The sequence below is a fragment of the Leuciscus leuciscus genome, assembly GCF_965113295.1.
Source record: "Leuciscus leuciscus genome assembly, chromosome: 7".
Taxonomy (NCBI): domain Eukaryota; kingdom Metazoa; phylum Chordata; class Actinopteri; order Cypriniformes; family Leuciscidae; genus Leuciscus; species Leuciscus leuciscus.
Window position 1 is genome coordinate 36,110,150 of NC_138731.1, and position 25,455 is coordinate 36,135,604.

General features: G+C 37.8%; 1 protein-coding gene across 2 annotated transcripts in view; it reads right to left on the reverse strand.

Annotated features, from left to right (window-relative positions):
* Positions 1 to 25,455, reverse strand: part of erbb4b (erb-b2 receptor tyrosine kinase 4b) — a 310,282-nt gene that overhangs the window by 142,967 nt on the left and 141,860 nt on the right. For both annotated transcript variants that reach the window (XM_082174552.1, XM_082174551.1), the window contains exon 2: positions 14,351 to 14,502. In XM_082174552.1, the coding sequence (XP_082030678.1) occupies positions 14,351 to 14,502 (152 nt within the window). The remainder of the gene's footprint in view (positions 1 to 14,350; positions 14,503 to 25,455) is intronic.

The following is a 25,455-nucleotide window of genomic DNA, read 5'->3' on the forward strand; positions in this document are numbered from 1 at the left end:
TGAGCTTGTGCTCACCTTATAGAGAGTTGATGAGGCCTGCTTATTGATCAGAGCACATGGAAAGACACAAAGTCTCTATTGCTCTCTACATTGATTTTTTGGATGTAATACGGATTCAGTAACAGTTTGCTGAAACACAACCACTCTCTTGGGTTCAAACAGAGGGAACCGAGTTTATCAGGTACCATGATCCAGTAGCAACAAAAGGAAGCTAAAAAACAAGTTTCTTATATTCACAGTGACATATTTACAATGTTCAGGTGCACTAGAAGTAAAATATATATAAAATAAGATCCAGGGCAGTCATGAATGCATGTCTAAAAGTATTTGGACACTTAAACCGCCATAAAAAATGCAAGCATGTCTTCACATTATATATCAAAATATAAAAACAAGTAGAATTTATTTTAAATAAATAACTAAGCAGGAAACATTCATGTGTTTGGTTTTGTGATGGTGTCACATGGCACGTTTCGGCACAGTCAATCGTTCCCTTTAAACAGTGTGCTCACCGTCCCTACAGTGGAATTTATGAGCTTTCCTGAGAAAAGCTCTCTCGCCCAGGCAATAAATTCAGGCCCGCATCCATTCAGAGGTCTAAGGCATTATCATCAAATTTTCTAAAGGTTGCAATGCTGTCAGAACTCCGTCCGGCCGCATCCAGATTTACAGGCGGCTCTGGAAATGACTGGCTTTTCAAACGCACATTACTCACACAGCCACTTCACTTTCTTGCTCACTAGTTGTTTTTTTTTTATACCATTATTTGAATTTGACTACTTATGAACAAAAGAAGAAAGAGAGCGAACAATTTGCTTTTCATTGCTATTCGCGCCTAAAACGATACAAAACGTCTATAATTACCCAGCTCTGACTGTATTTATGAGGGGAAGATGAAGTCCTAACACTGGTGCGTGGAGGAGCTGGCACGCTCTGTGACAAAGCTTTAATTTCACAGTAAAGGGCTGTAATTACACAACCGTTCTCTCTTTCGCTCCCAATTTCTCTTTTTCCCTCCCTTTCCCTTTCTTCCTGTGCCACTGTCCCCTTATTGGTTCCGTCGGCGCTCTTATCGGTCCTGCTGTCAGAGTGAGGAATATTAGTGCTTTAAAACAGCATCATTAGCTGATGAGCAATTAAATTAGTCTGTCGCCTCTATTTAAGGGAAGATCCGAAGAATGCGTCTTAATCCCCCCCTCATCGTTCCCGCGAAGTACCCTTTGTTTTAAAATTTTGCAATGAAAGGGGACGGCTCTCGTATTGAACTCTTTTAGCCAGCAGGGTGGCATGCTACTTGAGCGGAGCCAAGCTGAATATATCTGCGGCTCGTTCCATCTCAATTATAACCCCGTTCATTAGCCCAGGTGCCGCGCCACTGACTCCTGGTCCCACAAATCAAAGTGAGGTTACCGAGTGTCCTCGGCACTTGGGCCAACTACAGTGAGAGAAACGCACATAGCAGCTCCTCACTGAATTACACTGCTTGCATGGTGAGCACTGTATTGAAATCCCTCATATGTATTTTAGTTCTTCTGCTACACTTTTTCTAAAATAAATTCATCTGCAACAACTCCATTCAAACTTATTTTGGGGATCATTTCCATCCTAGGTGCTAGTTTACTTTACACTTTATTATCTATTCAGTTTGCCATAGAACATAATTTTGCTTTTGGCACTTTAATTAAAAATAAACAGACATAGATCATTCTTTAGTGCCATTGCCAAAGACAAGTTTCCACATTATGGAAAGCTGAATGAAAAATAAAGTGCAAAGTTTAAAAATATATTGTGCACATAGAGTTGAAATGATACACACAAAAAATAGAAGTTGATCATTTTAGCCTTATGTGATAAAACATGGATAAACATAAGTAAAATGTATAATATTTATAAATAAATCAATGATTCAATGAATCAATGATTCAATGATTGAATGAATCAATGAATCAATGAAAATTAAGATTAGATTTAAGATTTCCCAGTGATGATATCCTTGTAATATTTGTATAGAGAAATGAGCAATTGAGTTTTATCACAGAATGCATTACAAACACTGGCATTTCCTTCAAAAACATGCCGATCTAACCAATGGTATAAAGTCTTCAAGGAATAGCTCAAAGTTTTCAAGAAAAACTTGGAAAAGTCACGAAAATGTGTATGTCGAAAATTATGGTAGAAAATTAGCTTTTTCCAAGTAGAATCAGTATGATAAAAAATATAAATAATCCTAATCCTGTAATCACAAATGGCTGTTTAAGAAATGAATTAAAGCTGTGGGAAGCCAGATTAGGCACAGTAAAAGTGGTCAATAAGTCTTCTGTGCTATATTGGAAGTCTTCTGAAGCCATATGATAGCTTTGTGGGAGGAACAGGATGAAATTCTGGGGGAGGGATTATCAATGAATAGAGATTGGAGCAGGTAGGAGCACAGAGATATGTCTGTGTGATTTTTAGCCCACACATGCTCAGGGACGAGGAGCGTGAGAAACGGCCCGGGCAGAGCCTGTGCTTTTTGGTGTACTTGATTAATGGCTACACTACTCCCTAGTTAAAGCCATAATTATAGCCCAGCAATTGGATTTCAGAGGGTCCTCTCTGCAGAGAGAGAAAGGGCAACAGGAGAGAGGGGAATGTGTGGTGCTGTTGTTGTCCCTATTAAGCTGCAACAACACACAGGAGGCAGCCTCACAGGCAAGCACTGCACATGCTAACGCCTCAGGACAGAAACAGACAGAATGAGGGGAATTCAAAAAGAAAGAGAGAAGAGAAAGATATGAACAAGGAGCAACAACTGAGGAAATGATAAAAAGGCAGGAAATGGGAAAGAAACGCATTGAAATGAGGGCTGACGAGAAGTGAAAGTCTATGTTAGTCTACAGTAAAATATTACACACACATATAAGTAACACTTATACAGAATGAGTTTAGAAGGCTAATCTGTAAGGATGCTAACTGAAAACACAAAGAGAGACAAATCTTCAATTTGTGGAAAATGTACCTTTTGTGACAAAATGCCCCAAAAGCATCACACTGTATGGGGTAAGTTGTCACAATGGAATCGTGCCATTAATCAAACGGTAAAAATGATTTTATTACATGTATATATACATATTTTTTATATTTACTGTTGAACCATGTCACTGTTTAAGCCTATACCATGTAAATAGTTATGAAAGTTATATCTAAAAATTTTATATCAAAATCATCAAAAATATCAAACCATTGTATCAACAAATACTGCAATTAATAAATGTATATAATTTAAAGCACATTTGACAAATATGATTCAAAACTGACTGATGTATATCCCTGTGTAACCACAGTCACAACTACTTATGAGCATGACGAGTTATGAGTGGGTTTGGGTCTCACACAGGAGTAATGATGACGTCTTCATTTGTTTTAAAAGAAGTTAATTTGGCCAGCACAGGTCAGTAAATGTGACCGGCCCCTCAGAGGGCAATTTCACCTTGCCCCATGGCCCTTTTCTCAGTCATTATTTTCAGCTACACGAGAAATTGGCTCATCAACATTCAGCTCTTCCAAGTGTGTTATTACACACAGCAATTGATGGATGGTACAATTACACCCAATGTCACTTAGCTAAATGGCTATGTAATTCTAATGAGTTCTTATTTAAACAGCCACTAGTTATTGTGTGAAAGTATAAGACAGGGAGGGGGGGAGGGGGCGGTAAACAGCCCGGACGACGCGTAGAGCCATTCGTTTACTAAACTGATTACGGTGAGGCTACGTCACACCATAGTTTAAGGAGAATACATTACATTTTAATCTCTCTAATAAACATCTCTTAAAGGCAGGTTAGTCCTTGGTTAAAAAACAGACCCTTTCTCTCACATTCCCCCGCCTTCAAACAAGGTCAGAGGGACAAACGCCGACCAATCATAATTAAAGTCAAGCGGCACAAAAACCAACCCAGCGCACTCAAGGACCCCTCGCTCTAATAGAAACAGAGGAGTGCCGTGGATGAGGCCTAGCTAAAATAGCGTAAAACATGATGGATTCCCAGCCATCCCGGAGCCTGCCGTCTCTCCCAGTCATACGCAGACACACACACATGCACCTGTCTGACTGTCACCCTCTCTGCAGAGAGCCGGCCTGGCATGGACACGCCGCTCAGGCAGTCCTATCATGCGTCAGAGCGTGTCGCATCTGTTCAGCCCTCTTTCTGCAGGTATTAGTCTTCATTTCCATTGTTTACCCATTCTGTCCTTCCTCTGAAACTCCGTCCTCAGGGCCTCCTTCCACTGCTAGCTCCTTTATCTTGACTGCTATAAAACCAGTAAAACCCCCAAAAGAGGACATTCTTTCTTGTCACACAAGCTCAAATACAGAATTGTGTTTTTCTGCTTTCTTTTGGCACATTTGGAGATTATTAGTTTTAGTACCAATTTTTTTATTTTTTTTATGTACGAGTCAACATCAGTCAAATTGATCTTGTTTAGATTCTTAATACACATTTATGGTCTTACTGTGCATGATTCATCAGTGCATGTTGGAAATCATTTATCAAAATGTAAAATGTCTCTACTTCTGAAATTACCTTCATTTTCAATTAAAGCATTATCATCTTAAGAGTGAACTTGACCTTCACGCTCCAAGGTTCGTTTAGGTGATTGAGTAAAATACAATAAAAACAGTATGATCAATGCAGATTAATATAATAGAATTTAATATAATTAATATAATTGCATAATAATTAAATATAATAAAAATATAAAAGTCTTGGACAAAAGCAATGGCGAAATAGACTGCAGATTTAGTCTGGATGTGATTATGAGTACAAGACAGCTCCAGAGAACCCATTAAAAGCCATCTCATAATATGAATGAAAATGCGGATGGGGGGTGGGGGGGTGGGGGTGATCTTCACTTAATTCCAGATGGCTTTGTTATCAGGAAGCAGCGGTTAATAAAGTATGTTCAGCCATTATAAGCATGTTGAGCCTGACACGACCCATACTGAGAGCCCGGAGTGAGTGCTGCTATTGTGTAAATTGCTTTCATTTAGCGTGCGAGAGTGGTCTAGTCCCAGATTCCCCCTCTCGCTAAGGAGAGCGGAGGGGAGATAGGACAGCGAGACGGCTAGCATAAGTGCGGCCCCCGGACAGACTATTGTGACTCCCTTGCTGCTTTTCCTCTCATACTCTTTATTCAATGACCGGTGTTCTGTTGAGATAAGAAACCAACGCTTCTTCTCCTCTTTATCTCGTTTCTCTCTCTTTCTCTTTGACTCTCTTTATCTGTCTGCTTCTCCTTTCTCTGGGATTGGAAAGTGTATATGAGAGACGTGAAGTGTTTGTCAGGTTGCGCTCTATTGTGGTGGGTGTAAAACATCTCAGTTAACACGGAGGAAGTTCCTGCAAACATACAGCGGATCTTGTCCCCTTCATAACATGCCTCCGCTCTGCTGAAAGTCACCTTCATGCTCTTGAGGAGAGACTGGGGCTACTTGTCATACTTTGTTCTCCAGTGAATATTTCTCAGTATAGACACATAAACTTGCATTCAAAACTTTGGGGTCAGTAAGAATTTTTGTTAACACCATACAATAAGGTTCATTAATTAACATTAGTTAATGTATTAACTAACATGAACTAACAATGAGCAATACATTTGTTACAGTATGTATTAATCTTTGAAAATACAGCTGTTAATTTTTTGTTCATGTTAGTTCACAGTGCATTAACTAATGTTAACAAATACAACCTTTGATTTTATAATGTATTAGTAAATGTTGAAATTAATATGAACTTAGATTAAGTATTTATGCTGTAGAAGAATTGTTCGTTGTTAGTTAACTAAGAACAAAAAATTAATTCTTGTTAACTAATGAACCTTATTGTAAAGTGTTACAGTTTTTTTTGTTTTCGTACAGATCTTATGTTCACCAAAGCCTAATTTATTTTATCACAATTAAAAACAGTTTAAACAGTTCATTAAAAACAGTAATATTGTGGAACATCATTACAATTCACAATACAATTAAAATAAATGTAATTTATTCCTGTGATGACAAAGCTGAATTTTCTGAATTTTTTATAACTCCAATCTTCAGTCACATGATCTTTCAGAAGTCATTCTAATGCTGATTTGGTAATAACATTTCTTATTATTATCAATATTGAAAACTGATGAACTTCATCATATATTTTTGTGGAAATAGACAGTGTATGTCTATGTCAGTGTATGTCAAAAATTACAAAACATATAATAGAAATGGCAAAAATGTCATGCAACAGAGATCCCCAATTAACAATCCAGATCAAGAATGGTTCCAGCTGGACTGCACGTCATTCAATACACTGTAAATGAATATATATTTCAGTGCAACTATTCAAAAAGAGAAGCATTATTGAACTACTTTAAATTATATGTAGCTTGCAGTTTGGCAAAATATAGTTTCAAAGTATCTTCCTCAACAATGGTGTGGTGTAAAGCAACAGTGGAACGATGGATCTGACTGTAACAAAGATGTCCATCAGGGCTAGTAGCATCATTAGTGTGCACTGTGAGGAGGATGTGCCCTGACTACAGCTCATACATCTTCCTGACACACACACAGTCAGGACAGACCCTGTGAACTCCAGCCCTCCCAACTAAACACTGACCCAGCCATTATTAAACACATGACCAGCTCAACCTCAGCATACTTTCCTGCTGTGAGGTTATGAGGGTCACGCACACCACCTACTACATCATAGATGAGCGAACGACGACAACCTGGGCTGAGTTTCTAACAGAGTTAATTCTGACAAGAAATGTAGAACCTTTCAACTTTAAAACTGCATTTAAGTTACTTAACCTATAGCTTAATAATTCAACCACATAACTCAACAGTCAGGCATTCCCACAAAGACATTTGCTTTACTGTTCTCCATCCCCTCTTTCTACCACAATGACCATTTGGAGTTCCTAAAGGCACAGATGTTTCTGATAGCGATCTAGGCCTGTAGGCCAATATGTGTGTACTTTGGGGGTCTATGAATTGTCACACCTATGGGGGAAGTTAGAATTATCTGATTGGTCAGTTTGAATGTCTCAAATTTCTTTAGTCACATGGTCAGGGAAAGGATGAAAGAAGATTGTAACTCTTGCTCTGGCTCTTTTGATGCTCTGGCTCTCTGATTCTCTGGGTCCCTTTATTGGGGCTCTCTCTCTTTACCTCCTCTTTCTTCTCTCTCCCACATATTAAGCTATTGTAACTGCGCTTATTTCCGTCGTTGGCATAAGTGGCAGTGGGTGGAATAGACAAGAAATACAGTTTTCTACCATCTTGCTAATAACGTTTCTTTAGTCATTCGGCAGTCTTGCAGACTGAACCGCTGCAGGAAATCCACCCTTACACATTTATCATTCAACCATGTATGGAAGCCAGCTTCCTCCTCAAAATAATAATACTAATAATGCAAAAGTTTTGGGTTAGTATTCTAATATAATGTAATGCATCAAATGTATCAAAAGCGACAGTAAATACATTAATTTAGCTATAAAAGGTTTCCATTTCAAATAAATGTTGTTCTTTTGAACTATTTTTTTTTTTATGAAAGAATCCTGAAAAAAGGTATCATGGTTTCCACAAAATAAATAAAATAAATAAATAATAAATACATACATGTGTAAATAGATTAATTAATTAATTAATTAATTAAAATTAAAAGCAGTACAACTGATATACAAAATTTATAATAATAAGAAATGTTTCTTGAGCACCATCAATTTATTTATATAAGTGTACAAATGTCTTTGATATGGCAAAAAAAAAAAAAAAAAAAAAAACATCATCAAAAGTTATCAGTTTTAAATGCCACCATACGCCAGATTTGTTTACTCTAAAATGTGTTATTAGTACAGTACACTGGAAATATTTGCCAGTCAAAAATAGAAACATTGAAATTTCTATCTAACTCTAGACAGCATGTAAAATGTTTAGGGAATGCACAATTACCAAATATCTGTAGAACATGTGTATTAAAGTCCTCCTGTATAGTCAATATTTGTATCCATTAAAACTCCTCTCTGATTGAAAAATAAATAAATAAATAAATAAATATGCCTTAAAATAGATTGAATGTAGCTCTACACCCTTGCTTCATTTAGTATTCGCGGATCCATGAATATGAAAATGAGCCCCGCCTCCACTCAATCACAGACTCTTCTACAAGTCAATGTATCAGAATGGTAATGCGCTATATGTAGTTTTAAGGAGAAAATACTCACGAATGGTTCTGACTATGATGTTGATTTTGCACATGGTTTGTCTTAAAGAATATAAAAAAACACCACATAGACAATTAAACAACTTTAAAAAACTTGATTTTCACCACAGGGGGAATTTACGGAATGAAGGCGGAGGTAAAGAATGTTGGTAAACTCTATTTTCTGCCTTCTATTGGCCTAAAAATGTATCTGCTAGTCATCCACAAAAGAGAGATAATCCTTCTGCTGACAAACACTGACTGGTCCCAAACACATATAAACCAACAATATAAACTAAATGCTATAATGCTTGCCTGTTACGCTTGTGCTTGTCTCACTATATCACTGTCTCTTGTTTCAGCTCAAACACCTGCTCTTTCTTCCACACTGTCTCCTGAGGTGTTGTCGCTCTGCCAGAGCTGGACGACACTCATCATTACGGGAAGTGAGACATCCCTGACTGCAGCGCTGCTGTGTGTGCCGAGCCTTTGTGAATGTGAACCTGTGCTGACATTCGCCGTAGGCATGAGAAGTGAGGAGACGCTGCAGCGGGCCATGAGTCGAGAAACAGGTCTCTCTCTTTTTACATGCATGTGTGGAAGTGTTTATATTTCTTCTAAAACTCCATTAAACTGTGAGTCCATAAACATGAGCTAAAAAGTTTCAGTGATTCTCAACTAAAGGACCAAGATTTTACATCATACCAAATGTGCTTAACATACAAAAGTAAATAAAAATGTTCTCAAACACTGACATTTTATGAAAATTCATATTAAGTATAATATTAATGTTAAAATAATTTAATAATAATAATAATGTTAATTTAACATTAATACATTGCTCTATTGTATCTGACAGTCAAGATACTGATATTCTGTGAAAGTGGTCTTTTTCATGTGACCTCTAATTGCACCAATATTTGACTAATTATTCCCAAAGCAAACGAAATTCCCCTCCTCTCTTGCTCCTTCTCTCTCCTCCCCTTCTAAGCCCGTCTTCATGTCATATTAAAGTGATGGAAATGAACTTGAGAGTTTGCTAATTGCGATTGTCAATCCCATCCAGGCAGAGTTGAAAGACATGGACTCCCAAACACTTCATCAGTCTTCATTAATATTGAAGGGCACTGTGAAAACGTCTCTCGATCACAGCTGATCTAACGTAGCATTTAGCCCTGGAAAAACTACATTACCTAGGGGTATAAAGTACATGAACTTCATTACTGTACCTTAGTGTGCATTTCTAGCAATTTAGAAACACTATTAGGGGTGTGACGAGATCTCGAGTCACAAGATCTTGCGATAATAAAATGTGACAATATCTCTGGTCGAGGTTCAAATCTGTCTCGCGATAGCAGCATGACTGAGTTGAGTTTGTAGCAAAACTTTTTACAGTGCTTGCATTATATTGTTCTGTCTTTTACAGCATATGATAATTTATGCTCATGAGATAGAACAATATTAAACAAGGATTTGATCAGGCTGTAAATCGCAACAACAACAATCACCAGGTCATTGGCGCCCTCTGCAGACATTTGTTATAATATATATAATGTACATAAGCTGATTGTTTATATTATGTACTGTATATTACTTTATGTATAATGACAGTGTTGTTCAATAAAACCATAAAATGACTTGTTTTTTTACTTTAGTTGAACCAATTATTATTGCCCTGTTGTTATGTATTTTAAATTATTTTAAATGCTATTGTTTTATTTTTATTACCACAAAAAAAAAAAAATCTACAATTATTAAGATTGTCAAAATAATTGACCAATTACTCAATTACCAAAATAATCGTTAGTGACAGATATAGATTAGTTAAATTACAAGTGAAATACACCAGCATTTTTTGACTTTCAGTTGAATAAAATACTATTTTTCCAATCATATTTGGTCACTGAAGATTTCTTAAATATAGGGTTTCTTAAAAATATTGTTTCGTCTTGTTCTCCTCAACGCAATATTGTGTATCGTCTCGTGTTTCGTCACACCCCGGCCTAAACACTATTGCAACTGATTTTTGCTCAGTTACGTTTCCAATGCAACAATTATACTTTATCCTATTTTTAATTTAGACTTTCAAAGTACAAGGTACATTACGTATTTACATCACTCTATGTTCATATTACTAACACAATAAAACTGCTCTCATTATTTTGTCCATTTCATCATAATATATATATATATATATATATATATATATATATATATATATATATATATATATATATATATATATATATATTAAAACAATTCACAGACATCACAGTCTTTTATTTAAAGCAATATATAACCATTGCTTTAAACAACTATACGCAAATATCAATCAACTATAATCCGCTGCTGTTGAATTTAAAGCTGAAAAGTTTATAAGGTTCTATTACTACTGTATTTAGGCAGTAGGTAGTGTAGTTTACAAGGTTTTTAGAAAAAGCCAGTGAGTCATCCATAACCAAAGAAATTAAACAAAAAAGATTTTTTTTTTCAAATCATTTGTACCATTTTAAAGTTCATGGAAGTAGATTGTATCTCATCATCATGTGTTGTTGTATATTCTCAGGGTTGAATGGAGAACCAAGTATTCACATCCCACACAACAACGGCTGCTTAGACAATATTTGCCAGGAAAACAATCCTAAAATGTTCTCTATTTCAAGGTAAGTTTGATTTGAATCAATATTTAGAGTCAGTAAACAAATAGGAAAGTTTATAAGAAGTGGAGGTGAATGTTTCTGAGAGTAGCAACCTTCGGCCCAGCCAACCTCAGAGACGCCTCGGGCTGAGAAAAACAATGGAGGACACTGAGATTCATTCCCTATGCGATTGTTTTATTTAGAATTTGCTTATATAAGACAGAAAACAAATCGCAAGTCACTCAGAATTGTAGTCCATGCAGCCTTTTATGGTAATTCGATAAATACAAATGCAGATTTGTATATATACAGTATATATATATATATATATATATATATATATATATATATATATATATATATATATATATATATATATTTACATTCAAAAGCTGTCACGACACTTTAATTCACAGGTTTGCATATATATTTGACAGAAATGATGAAAATTCATTAATGACTTTTTAAATACTGCTAGCAATGTTTTTATATACTCCAACTCTAAATCTGCAAAATGTCACTGACAGTTGAAGACTGGTGACCCTTTAGCAAAGTCACGTCAGCGCTACAGTGCCAAAACACAACTCCCGATCACTTCAGTTCAGGATCTGAAAGCTATTCTAGGAACATTGCTTGTTTTGGGAAGCCACTTTAACTGACTAGATCAGACAACATGAGGAGAAAAGAAGGAAAATACATAGAAGAGACAGTCAATGAGAAAAAGAGACAAATTAAAAAGAAGAATAGTTCTGGTCCCTGTCAGAGCTCCATGGCAACACCGTATATCCAGTAATATTTCCAATCAGACCTCACACTCTAGGCACTCTGCAGTATCTAATCTTCAGCCTAATGACATGCTGCCTTGTGGAAATATTTATGCTTTCCTCTTGGAAATGATAACCGGTTATTAACTCTATATCGGCTCATTAAATCCTGAACTAAGCATATAATGCATTATATGCGGATGGAGGGTCGAAAGACAACCATATCAAAGACGGGAGATTCTTGCAAGAGGGTGTCAGTAGCTGGATTTCCAGCCAAATGTTTTACTTTTTTTTAAAAATGTATTTCAGAAAATTTGACAAAAGAGAATGCAAAACATTGAACTTTATACAGTAGCACCGTGTTTGTCAACTTTGTTCTGAGAAAGAGTGGATACACGTTTCCAAATAATGAAAATACGGCATCTGTTTTGCAAAAATATATTTTTTCCCCCATTACCTTTAACTCCACCTCAGCCTAGCGCATAAACCTTATGGAAATTTTGAGAGTTTATGCGAATATCAAGTGTTTAAACTCAGCGTACATTTAAAATGCGCATAAATGTGATGGACAACCAGCAACGGTTCACATGGGCTGAACATCCATGCAAAACATCTAACTCTGAATTGCGATGTAACCTTTGCCTTTAAAAGAGAAATGTGGATTTTTTAAGAGGGCAGAATTACAGTTATTCATCACATAGAGGGTTTAATTCATCAGCCCTGAAGGCACGAGAAGATCAACTCTGTTTACCACTAAAGCTATTCTGGCTGTTTTGGAAGTGGCCATCAATCTCCAGCTATCTTTAAAAAAGAAAGCATCAGTTTCAATCACCCAAGAGACGGCTAGTCAACTGTTGAAAAGATTTCTCTTCTCCTCCTTGTCTCTTCAAGGTGAAGTTTCCCCAACTGACGTGAAGACCCTGGGGAAGTGTCATATTAATGCTTTAAAATATTAAAAATCCTACCAAAAATACACATGTGACTCCACTCTTTGGCCCTGCTGTTGTTCTCAATTAACAAGTTCAATTAACCTGTGCAACTGAGGCCTCTAGATACACCAAGACCTCATTGGCCTACAAAGATGGCAGTCTAAATGTTAAAGCATTTTCCTACAAGTGATTTCCGCTGTGCTCTATCATCCCCTATGGTGCGGCGAAATAAACATGGACCGGAATTGTTTTTAGATTGATGTCTAAGCTCAGGATGTTATTCTCCCTAACCATCATCCTATTTAGCCTGAGCAATAATACGACTCTGTTTATCAGCGCTTTTACTTTGATACTAGCGATTGCATTGGCCAATTACCTCAGCGGGAGGCCAGTAGTTGCCCTGCACAGTTGAACAGTTTCCCTGACCTGCGGGGTGGCGTTGCGTGTTTTTGTGGCAAGAAGAACAATTAGTAATGCAAAACTCTGTCCACTCTGAGGACAAAAGATGTGATGGACCTACAGGGCTGGCATCAGACAGGACAACTGGGAATGCTGTCCTGGGCCCAGTAAAAACCTTTAACTCTAATATGTCAACAAAATGAAACAAGAATTTTGAACCTGGCTTTATCCAATGTTCATATTTCTGCTCTTGAAACGTATGTGAATGTGTTCATATTTAATTGGACATTGCCTCATTTGCATATTTAAAAACATTTCAGAAAACCTGTAATACAAAACAATCAGCATAATGTACTGTGATTAATCAACTGGGGAAAGAATAGTGATATATTATATTAGTTAAAATGTTTACACTGTAGTGTGTTTACAAGGTATTGCTACTGACTTATAAAGCCCTAAACGGCTTAGCTCCAGTCTATTTAACGGATCTTCTATCGCCCTATAATCCATCGCGCTCTTTAAGATCACTAAATTCAAGGCTTTTGGTCATACCTAGGATATCCAGAACCACCAAAGGAGGGAGAGCATTTTCACATTTGGCTCCAAAACTCTGGAATAGTCTTCCTGATACTGTTCGTTGCTCAGACTCGCTCTCCCAGTTTAAAACTAGATTAAAGTCGCATTTCTTCAGCCAGGCATTCATATAATCCTACAGTTCAAACTACAATCCGGCCTCTAGCTCATAAATGCCAGAGGAGAACTGGCCCCCGACTGAGCCTGGGTTCTCCCAAGGTTTTTTTTTCTCCATTAGGTCACCTGATGGAGTTTTAGGACACCATTAGGTCACTTGATGGAGTTTTAGGACACCATTAGGTCACCTGATGGAGTTTTAGGACACCATTAGGTCACTTGATGGAGTTTTTCGGTTCCTTGCCACTGTTGCCTTTGGCTTGCTCAGTTGGGGATATTTTGGGGATATTTAATTAAATTTTATCAATCAATAAATTCCTCTTGAAACAAACTTTGTTGTTTTATTTTAATTTAATACTGTGAAGCTGCTTTGATACAATCTGTATTGTGAAAAGCGCTATACAAATAAACTTGACTTGACTTGACTTGACTAGTTTCTTGCTTTAAAAAAAAAGAAGGTGCAGAGTGTGACGTCATTATAACCGTTGCAGCGTCGGTAGAAATGTTATATGCACAAAGTCTGTTGCTTTACACAGTAACCAAACAAACTGAACTCTGATGCCAAACCAGGCAAATCAAGTATGGTAATTAAAACCGTGAACCTTTGATATGGCACAGAATATTAGGACACTATGGAATCATAAAATATTAATATGAAATCTGAGATGTCATGTGGGGAATGGCCTGTAATGGCTCACACAAAGTACTTACCCTAAGAAAGGACAGGTCACGACTGCGATCGATGCTGGTGATCTCGAGGTTACCCATCACCACCTCGCAGTTCTCGTAGTATTTACGAAGGGTCCGATACTGCTGGTCCAGGTCTGACAGAGTACTCAGTTTATTCTCTGTCCCAGTACATACTGCAAAAAGAAAAAAAGAAAACGGAAAAAATAATTACATTTTGATGTAAACAATAGATGCAGGAACTGGTTGGTGCTTCAGTCCATCCAGCAATGCAATTCAATCATGCCTGAAGACAGACAAGGAGGCTCAAGCTCCAGACGGACAACTTGACAAGTAATTAAACAGAGCCATTTCTGCTCATCAAACACCTTGCACCAATCAAATACATTTGCCATCTGTTGCATCAGCTGGCAGTGCCTTTGAGCCAAGAGTGTAACCCTCCCTCTCACGCCTCACTGAACCACTGTCACAACATACACGAGCAAATCCACGCCTATCCCATGCCACCCGCTCTCTGCCCACCAGAAAGACAGAGAGAAAGGGGAGTCAGCACATGCATTACGACACCATGTGATTAGACCAACTGACAGTGCAGCTACACGTCTTCCTATTATCCTTGATATACAGCTACAGCTGTTTGAATAATGTTATGCAACTTTCTTATATGCAACAGCAGAGACCTTATTCATCAAGTGCTCATTAACAAACTCACGCAGAATGAAGCGGGGGTGGCTGCTTCATGGAGAATAAATACTTTTTCTAGGCCACATCTGCAAGCCTTCAATTTAAAGGAATATTTGACCCACAAATCAAAAAAATTCCATCATTTACTTTCCATGCTTTTAACCACTGTGACTGGATCACCGAGTTGAACTTCAAATCAGTATGATTCATGATTAAATCACTGAGACCAGACTGAATTTCTTAAAATCAGTGTAACCGTAGATTGTAGAACCATCGGCACCAATGTCCTCTACTATCAGCTTAGCTCACAATGCTTTTGAGAACTGTTTTGGGAACTGGCTCAAATGAGTCAATGAACAGATTTGACTCAAAAGAACACATCATTTACAACATCTTCACTTCTCTCTTAAACATACTGGGGAGAGATACGTTAGATGTCCAATATTTCAGTGAATCACAACTTTAATTTCAATGTGTTCTATTATATGGATTCAGAAGTCTTGAAACATGGACTGGTCTTATGATGTTTTATGGTGCTTTTGCATCATTTTAGAACCTTGAAAGCGTTTTTTTTTTTTTTTTTTTAAGGAAGAACGAAAGCCACTACAAGAACGTGAGTTTAAGTAAATGTTGGCAGAATATTCATTATTTTTACTTCAATCACACTGGTCAAAAGTACTATTTATTTCTTAGTTTAACCATTTTAATGAGGAACAAATTACTGAATGCACTTTAGGAAAGTATGATTAATTCTGATTTTGTGTTGTCTTTTTTAAAGACCTCAAAGCTCTAAAGTCTTCATTAGTAATCAAGACAAGCACATAACAACCTTCCAGTCTCCCTCAAATTAATCGAGGTAGAAAAAACACAAAATAGTTCCCCTAAAAATATAGATTTGGAGAAGAATATAAAATGAAGAGAGATTGAAATACGTTGAGGTCAGGTGTTAGACTTGGGTCTTTTCAATAACCCTTAACATTCATTAGAGCGAGGGAGGTATTATGAAAGAAGCTTAGATGTAATAAACATTTATAGCACCCCGAGGGGCTCCGATGTGAGATTACAGGTGAATTGTGGGATATAATCTTGTTAGAAGGGATGTTCCTTTCTATACCATATTTCTATACCATACAGCTAACCCACTTAAAGAAAAAACCCCACCAACATCAAATTCATGAGGGAGACTAAATATACTGTACTGTAAAAAGAAATCAGATTTTTTTATTTTTTATTATTACTATTTTACCACCAAACTGCTTAGAGTACACCCAAAACTGAAAGTAAAATTATTTTTAATTTGTAATAATTTTCAACAAACTACCTCTCTCTTTTCAGAGCAAGATTTACGTCTAATCGAACTGATCTTCAGGAGCTAAGATGTGTTGTGTGTTCCTGCTAGGCACTTTATACACACACATTGTGTGTACACAAACCACAGGTAAACATCATGTGAGCATCACAGCATACTTGAGACTTACAGATTGCACACTTCTTTGCCATGGGCCACAGTAGACGTTAAAATGAAGCATGTCTTGCTTACAAACCCCCACGTTTGTCTTTTTCAATAAAGAAGAACATGGTCGTGCTGCCCTTCAGCAAACCTCCTCACTGACGCACACAGACAAACAACACAAAAAATGGCATCTTTATTTCTAGTTCATGCCTCTGACTGTCTTTTTTTTTGGGGGGGGGGGGGGGGGGGGGGATTATAAATGTTGGATTGGGGCATGAATCTCAGTTCTGAATTTTATATTATAATCAATTAATGAAAGTATTTATAACCAATCTTCATTTTTTCACATAGCTCATCGAAGTGCATTATGGGACTACCATAACCACCACTTCTCTTATAATTTAGCCAAAAGAAGGGATCTAAGAAGGCATGATGACATTGTCTATCCTTTAAAAATCTAAGATGCCTTTAAATCCAGCTCACTAGATTTTGGAACAGAACTTCTAGTAACAAATAAATGTGTTCATATGTGCAAATAATGTTTTCTATCACTTGCTTTATATATATATATATATATATATATATATATATATATATATATATATATATATATATATATATATATATATATTTATAATGACATTATTTATCACAAAGAACAAACTTGAAAAAGTGGACCTCCACAGTAAGAGAACAGAACATGAACAGCTCTGAAGAACTAAGCCTTGAATGGTTTTCATACATTTTTGCAGACATGTGGTGTTTACAGGATAGATTAAAATACCCCTGCAATACACACACTCAAAAATCAATCCTTGTTTGAGATAAATCGTTTTAAAAGACACTGTTAATGCTGCTTTGTAGCTTCTGTAGTTTTTTAAACGCAACAGTTTTCTAGACTGAAAACGGGTAGCTTTGAAACATTTTTATTTAGTGCTTTGTGTATTAATTTTCTTACTACAGCAGCACGCTGGAGCGCACCTGATTCAATCCCACCACATGTCTAATGTGTTTCATCAAAGAAATAAAATGCTCTCTTTCCTTACTCAGTCACAGATACACAAACAAAACTGTTTATCATCCCCCCATAGCTCTAACTCCTGCCGGCCTTGCATTTGTCAGGAAGGTGTGTGTATATCCAACATGACCGGAATACATAAAGCACATCCTTATCACTGGGACAGTGAAAGATGCCTTTAGACCTGCGTCTGAAAGGTGCAGCCTCCATGGGAATCTAAGCAGCATCGCAGCACCCGCTTCCTTTAGACATGGGATGAGAAAACTAAAACAGAATTATTAAAAATTCTGTCATTATTTACTCACAGAGAAAACTGTGTGAGACTTAACCCCTATTAAACCGTAAACACTCTACAAACTGTTTTTGATACTTGGTTTGACAAGGGACCAGAATATTTGTCATCACAAAAACAAAATAGCATTTTCATATCATTTGAGTTTCAAATCACGACTGCTAATAAACAACTTGGCATAAACACGACCTCCATTCTCATCAATTCCGACTCCACTCTTGTATATATAAATATTCTCATTGGAATTAAACACTCTATTAGTCGAAGCATTTCATAAGTATTGCACAAAATGACTTCATCAATGAAGAACGGGGGTTTATTGAACATCAATATAAGCGAGAAAAGAAGTCGGAGTCTCTAAGACTGGACCCACAGCAATGGCAGAAAAGGTCATGCCAATAGCCGGCAACTCATTGAGCTAAATAAAGTTGCAAATGTCACTTCCTGAAGTAAACATCGTCATTGCATTGGCTTAAAGGACGTGAGCGGATTGGAAGATCGGAGCTGATCGCCAGAGGGGTATGGTGATGGTGTGATCCGTGCAAGCGGATTGCAGTTAGGTTTGGTCGCCTGTTAAGAGGGCATCTGGTGAAGGACTAAATGGTAATAATGACAGTCATGATTGCATCTCTGCGTGACAGTGCTACGGTCCGGTAACCATGTCCTCTACAGTCCCAGTCACTAGTCTATGGGTTTGCCCTCTCCATATGGGACCGGCTGATATTAGTATCATAAACACTTTAGCAGGCCGGCTCGGCCGACTGAGCACTGGAGCTTTGAACTCACCCGTGAGGTCAGGACACGGTGACATTAACAATTGTCCGAAGGCTTGTGCACCTATAAATAATAGGTTTATTGCTCTCTGAATCACCCGAAGAGACGATTTATCAAGTAAATGTCTCATGAAATGATCATGAAAATAGTATCAGATTCACTAGAGGGCTTGGATTAAACTAGAGTTAAACGTTTTAAACTGGATGCCATTTAGCTGTCAGTCCAATTCTTGTTTTAACAGTATATTGTTACAGTTCACCCAAAAATGAAAATTATGTCATTGTTTACTCTAATACTGTACCAAACCCATTATGACTATATTTCTGCCGAAGAAAAGGGGATTGTTTTTTTTATTAAAAAAGGCACTTAATAAAATAAAATAAAATAAAATAAAATAAAATAAAATAAAATAAAATAAAATAAAATAAAATAAAATAAAATAAAATAAAATAAAATAAAATAAAATAAAATAAAATAGCCTTTAGATGCACATAAATACATTTCAGTCTGTTACTCAGAGCTATTTTATGATTACAGTGACTTTGAATACAGTGCACAAGTCATGGATTCTTTTCTAAATATACGGTGATAAAGAGGCTTTGGAAAGGAAAATAAAGTAATACAGCTATAAAAACAACACAAGGGTGAGTAAATGACAAAATATTTTTTTTGGGATGAATTAACCCTTTAAAGAAAACATCTATGGTACTTCTGCATCACTGACTTCTGCATTACTGAAAGTTAAGTGGACCTATTTGGAGTGGGACGTATCATTCTAGAGTATACAATCTGTCTCTCAGACCTTTTGTTCCTGACCACTGCCCTCCTGTGTGTCCTAGAGGAGGACAGCACAGTCCAAAAGCTGACGGCTCCTTTATCTATCTTGCTTTCTCTTTTCGGTCTACAAATGTGAAGACAAAAGTACTGGAGTTCAGAGTGTTCTCAGTCGAATGGGCTGTGCTGACCAAGGTCCACGCCTTATTACCCAGACTCCCATAGGCCGTCTCATTCACACTAGGCAGAGAAAAACACATTCCTCTGGGAGAGAAGAATGTATCAGGATGGAAACTTCCACTCTTAAAGACCTCAGCTTATCCTGACAGGAATTCGAAGAGAATAAGCTTTGGTTTATCTCTACTGAGCTGTGGCGGATTTGCAGTGAGAAGTGAGAGTGGAACAATTTCGACTAACCAAATCGTATTGTTTTTAAGGATTTATTTTATATGCTGAATATTGAATCTCTTCTTATATTATACATGGAGAAACAGATTTACATTTACAACTATATATTACAATCAATCGGATTTAGTAATTTCCTGTTGGATTTCATGATTATCATTTTGCGAGTACAGGTTTTTGATTCGGCCATCTGATTTAACAGACAAACTTTGATAATTTCTTTTAACAATGTGTACGTTAATCTCGTAAACTAAATTACTGACAACAATGTCATCAATGATAACAAAGATCAGTCAAAAATATATATCATTACAATAATAAAATGATTTAATGAATTTAAAGTGTCTACAGTTGACAAAAATATAACAACACTGAAAAAGCAACACTGAAAGATATTTGGTTTAATTTTGCTTTCAACTCAAATTTGTGTATTGAATGATTCAATACAAGTTTAGCATATATACCGGTATACTCATGTAAAGCGCTATATATCAAATCTCAACGGCCTGATTTTATTTTATTTTTCGCCACCAAATGTAACTATATTATCGCCCAGTTCTTTATGTAAAGATGGATATATAAGGCAAACTTATTTGCAAACTGCTTGTATTTATGCAAAATAGTCAGCTCTAATCTGCTAAATGCATAAGCCATTAGGCATAAGGATATTATATTATAGATATTATAAACATTAACATCATGATTTTCTGTAGAGCTGCTTTGATACAATGAGTATTGTGAAAAGTGCTATACAAATTATTTTGACTTGACCTGAAATACTGACTAAATTTACAGGACATTATCCTTAAAAATGATTTCTAAAAATAGAAATATATTATCAATTACATTTTGACTCATATATTCAAAAGACAAAACAAACAAATATGATAATTCAGCATGCTGTGTGTCATCTTCCATGGCAGAGGAAGATGGCACACTCTTGTTTTAACCCTATCAGCAGGATGTCTATGACCAACAGTTTCTTTTCAGGAGTCTCTGCGTGGATGACTTGGAGGAAAGCCACAAACCCTGAGGCACAGCGACCACTTAAACCAAGGACAGGCACGTATTCCCATCCTCCCATCTCACGGAGGCCCAAATCCTATTTTTGGTGATGTTGATCGAGTCATAAATCCATGTCATCTGCTAATAGCAGGAATATTTATTATCACAGGCCCATCACATGGAGGCCGCAACCAAAGGCATTTAATTTGCTGCTGTATGGTAACTCTCACAGTTTCAGAGCACAAGGTCATTGGCAATTAGAGAGTGCACGAAATGTGCTGACAGCTGGTGGGAACTCAGTCTCAAAAAGCAGTCTTTGTGTCTGAGGATCACTTCTGTTCTGTTTTCAGCATTCTCTCAGGCTGGTCTATCTGTGCAGGCATCAGACGGGTGAGACTGAAGCCCTTCCTAATGGCTTTTACAGCACATTTACAGCAGAGGCGTCCCCGTCATCAATTACCCCCCTGCCTGCTCTGCGGAGTATCCTTCATGCGGGAGATCGTCTCATCCCTTAACGTGGCCCATGAAATGAATCTTCATCTCGTAAGCGAGCAGTCCTCATTAATTACAGCGGCTTGAGCCTCCGCCCCTCCCCCTCTTCTGTTTCTGTCATTAAAAGATTTCTCCGGCTATTTTTTCTCTGGACTAGAATTTACACGAAAGCTGGGAGGGCAAGGGACATATCTTTCTCTACAAGGGAAAAGCAATCTGATGTGTGCACAACACATGCGTTTGTGTTGAGTTGTTGTGTTGAGTTGTGTGTGTTGTTGGTATAATGTGGGACTGATCAGGAGAAGGAAGTTAATAAATGGCCCGTCAATGCCTATTTGGAGTTTCCAGACCAACTTCTAGGCTTAAAAGAGGTTAGTGATTCCCCAGTTCCAGATCTGCTACTGCAGAAAAAATCCCAAAGGAAACAGGATGATTCTGAAATGGATTTCATGCAAAAAAGCTATTGCACAATACACAAAATCATTATTTTACATGACAATGGCTCATTGCACATAACTAGATTTATATATTAGAGAACGCGAACGGCACATGACCTCGCTGCCACAATGCTTTGGTGGTTGCTAGTTTGGTTGCTTACAGGCCCAAGTATTAGAGCTTACTCCAAATGTCAATGATCCCACTCACGATTACTAGAGATGAGGCCTGCTAAATTAGCTTGTTATGCGGAATGTCTCCGATCGTCACGCCATGCACAAATCCTTGTGCTACCACAGCAATGGGCGAGCTGTTAGAGGTAACACTAATCTCTGCGATCCATCACTGTAAACCATTCATGACAGGGTAGGCTGTTCTCCTCATTTCTCTCTTCATCTGTCTTACAGCTTGCAAAACTGGGGTCTGACCACATAACACTTCTCTTCCTCCCTGGACCATTACGCTAATTTCATCTGCTTCCCCTCTCTCTGTATCTCTATTATATTGAAGTTCCTGTAAAAAACCATCTGTATCTAGTAAAGTGGTCACTATGACACATTTAAAGAGAGGAGTGAAGTGCAATCATCTTGGTTAAGCATTGCAGGGTTGTGCGTCATTCAGAACTGAACAGAGAACGGTTTTTAAATTCAATCCAAATAAATTCCTGAATTTGAATTGAGGTAAAACAGGATACTAGCCTGGGAAAACCCAGACAACTTCCGGCAAATTTAGATTTGCTCTGCAAGTAGTCTGGCAAAGAGCTCATTCAAGCCCATTTCTAATCCCTCGAAATCGCGGCACCAATCAGAAACGTTGGGGCGGCTTTACACGATGACGATCGCTCTGATTGGTTTTAGGTCTATCCAATTGCGCCCAGAGGCATTTGAGCGACGTCCGTTGGTGAAGCGCAGCAACTTTTAAATGCATTATTATATTAAAATTGCAAACACATGAGGACAGTCTCCATGAAAGACCCACTGGCAAATGAACGTGCCACTACATTTCTCTCCGAAACGGTAGGAAATGAAATTAGATTTAATAGAGGATTTTAACTGTGACAAGATGATTGACAGGGCAGTTTACGTGACAGGATGCACGCGACAGATCCGTCCGATAAAGATGACGAAGTAGTATGTCCCAAAGCTTGCCTACTTTTTTGCTACACATTCAAAAGTAAATACCTTTTCTTCACAAAAAGAGTACATACTTTTATGGGGTAGTGTAACTTAGGCGAATTGGGACGCAGCATATGGCTTTACACGATGACGATCGCTCTGATTGGTTTTAGGTCTATCCAATTGCGCCCAGAGGCATTTGAGCGACGTCCGTGTCATGATCCTGCCATCTAGTCCTTGATGTTCTTTAATGGGCTTTATGCACAGCTGCACTACTTCCTGATCTTCAGCCAGCTCTTTGTTTCCTGTCTGTCATTATTGGACAAACTGATTAATCCAGGTGTGCCTGACCTCAGTAACAATAATCAGACACACCTGGATTAATCAGTTTGTCCAATAATGACAGACAGGAAACAAAGAGCTGGCTGAAGTTCAGGAAGTAGTGTAGCTGTGCATAAAGCCCATTCTTGAGGCAGGATCATGACAGACCCATGTTTTATCTGCAAGCACATGGTTTTGTGTTTGGACCATGTGCTTGTGTTGTCTCGTCACCTTGCCCCGCCCCCTTGTTATCCTCGTTTTGTCATTATTGCTTCACCTGTGTCACCCTGTTGTGTTTTCATTTGTTCCCTATTTAATCCCCTTGTGTTTGCTGTCCTGTGTCGGTTCATTGCTAATCTATGTGAAACCTACTGTGAGTACCTGTTGAAAGTCTTGTCTTGAAAGAAGCGTTTGTTCCTGTCTTAGCTGTTAGTTAATTGTTTAGTTATCTGTCTGAGTCTGAGGGCGTTTTTCCACTGGGTTCGTTTGCTGCAGTCCGAACCCGAGTGCGCTAGTTCCCGGCGCCCCCCGCAGCGTTGGTCTGGTTTCACACTCAATTAGTTGTATCGAACCCAGGTGCGTTTGCAGTGATCTTACGTCATCGCAAACGCACACGGAAAACGCATGGAGAATACAACTCGACTGAGCATAGCTGTAATTTGTCTGTTTTTTTGGTGCTATTATGCACAACATAGTGAGAGACAACTACGTTTATGTTCATTACATGGTGTAATTCAGCACATATCCAGGGGACGCCGTGTTTCTGCTGCTCGCAGAAGATTTTTCACTGATGCGACAGTGATACGCATGCGCGGGATACTATGCTTCCTGAACAAGCACGCACCCGAGTCCGTGTTGCTTGCACATTAACGCGAACCGCACCACGGTTCGGGAGCAACCGAGCTCAGACCACCTCCTTCAGGTAGTCTCGGGTTCGGTACTCTAGTGCGCACCCGGGTCCGATGACAGCGTTCACATTAGCGATTTTTCATGCGAGCCGTGCCCCGGTCCGCACTAAACTGCCAGTGTGAAAGCGCCCTTAGTTTAGTCTTGTTAGTCTTATACAGTCAATCCTGTCTTGTTTTGCCCCCTCGTGGTTTTTTTCTTCCTTTTTTGTATATAATAAACCTTGTGTGTCCTGCAAACTGTCTGCTATTGGGTTCATCCTTCAACCTCATAACAGTCCGTTGGTGACGCCCCTTTGGAAATGAGTTATTAATAAAGCTTTGCCAGACCATAACTCAGTTACTACTGAGAATGGTCTGGTTTTAACCAGGCTAACAGGATACATAACGGCAATTTGAATTTGAATGTAAAAAAAGTACAAATAAAATAAAATGAACTGAAACTCATATTACTTTAATATTTTACTGTTATTTAAATACAATAGTTAAAATTTACAAAAATTAAAGTTATATGAATATCATTTGTTTTTAATTCTACTAATATGTATTCATTTTGTGGACTATGGTGGAAGAGCACCTGCATCACTTCTGAATTGCAATTCACTAAATTCCACTTCCCGTCATTCCAGTTCAGCTTCCTGTGAGGTGTGGTCAAATCAATTCAAACTCCAACTCATGAAACATTTTTCTGGAATAAAACATTCAACTTAAAACAAGATGTTCCTAAATATTCCGGAATCAGCAAACTCTCATTTACCCTCATAGTGCTTTTTAATTGCATTGGTATCCCTGACCTCTTCCATCATGAACATGAGCTAGTACGGTGCCTGTAAGTAAAGAGTATTACTCCATCTCTGAGACTTTACATGCCTGAGCTCTGGAAGTTGGCTGTTTCCTTTTAATTTGTGATAGCTTGTCTTTCTCATTATGCCTTGAATCGATTATAATTCGTTTTAATGCTGCGCAGAGGAATGTAAAATGCAAGTGGTTGGCATTTAAAAAGATATAAAAACACTCAGCCAATATAGTCATAGCAGAAACAACGGTAGAATTTAACTGAGGATGCAATCTACACTCACATTAGGGGTGGGCACAAATTCAACCAGTGGTATAATATATAATGTGGGTGAAAGGTCTGGCTGTGTGATGAAGAGCTGGGCAAACAGTATGAGCTATCAGAGCTATCAAGGGAAAATATCGCTCTCTTAGATTGCTTGGCAATGCACTCACACTAGCTCTGAGACGTCAGCTCAACATTTTGGCCCTGAAAACAGCGATCCTTAGCTTTATGCTCTATCTGGTTTCACATATTTGTGTGAGCCATACCACTAGTGACTATCATTCCAGATTATGTTTTCTGCTTGCTAGGGATGTCAAATATTTGGTTGGTTTGATCTACTTTCAGGTGTTCTCCAAGTTTCCAAACAAGTTTTAAAAAGATACCCCAAAACTCACA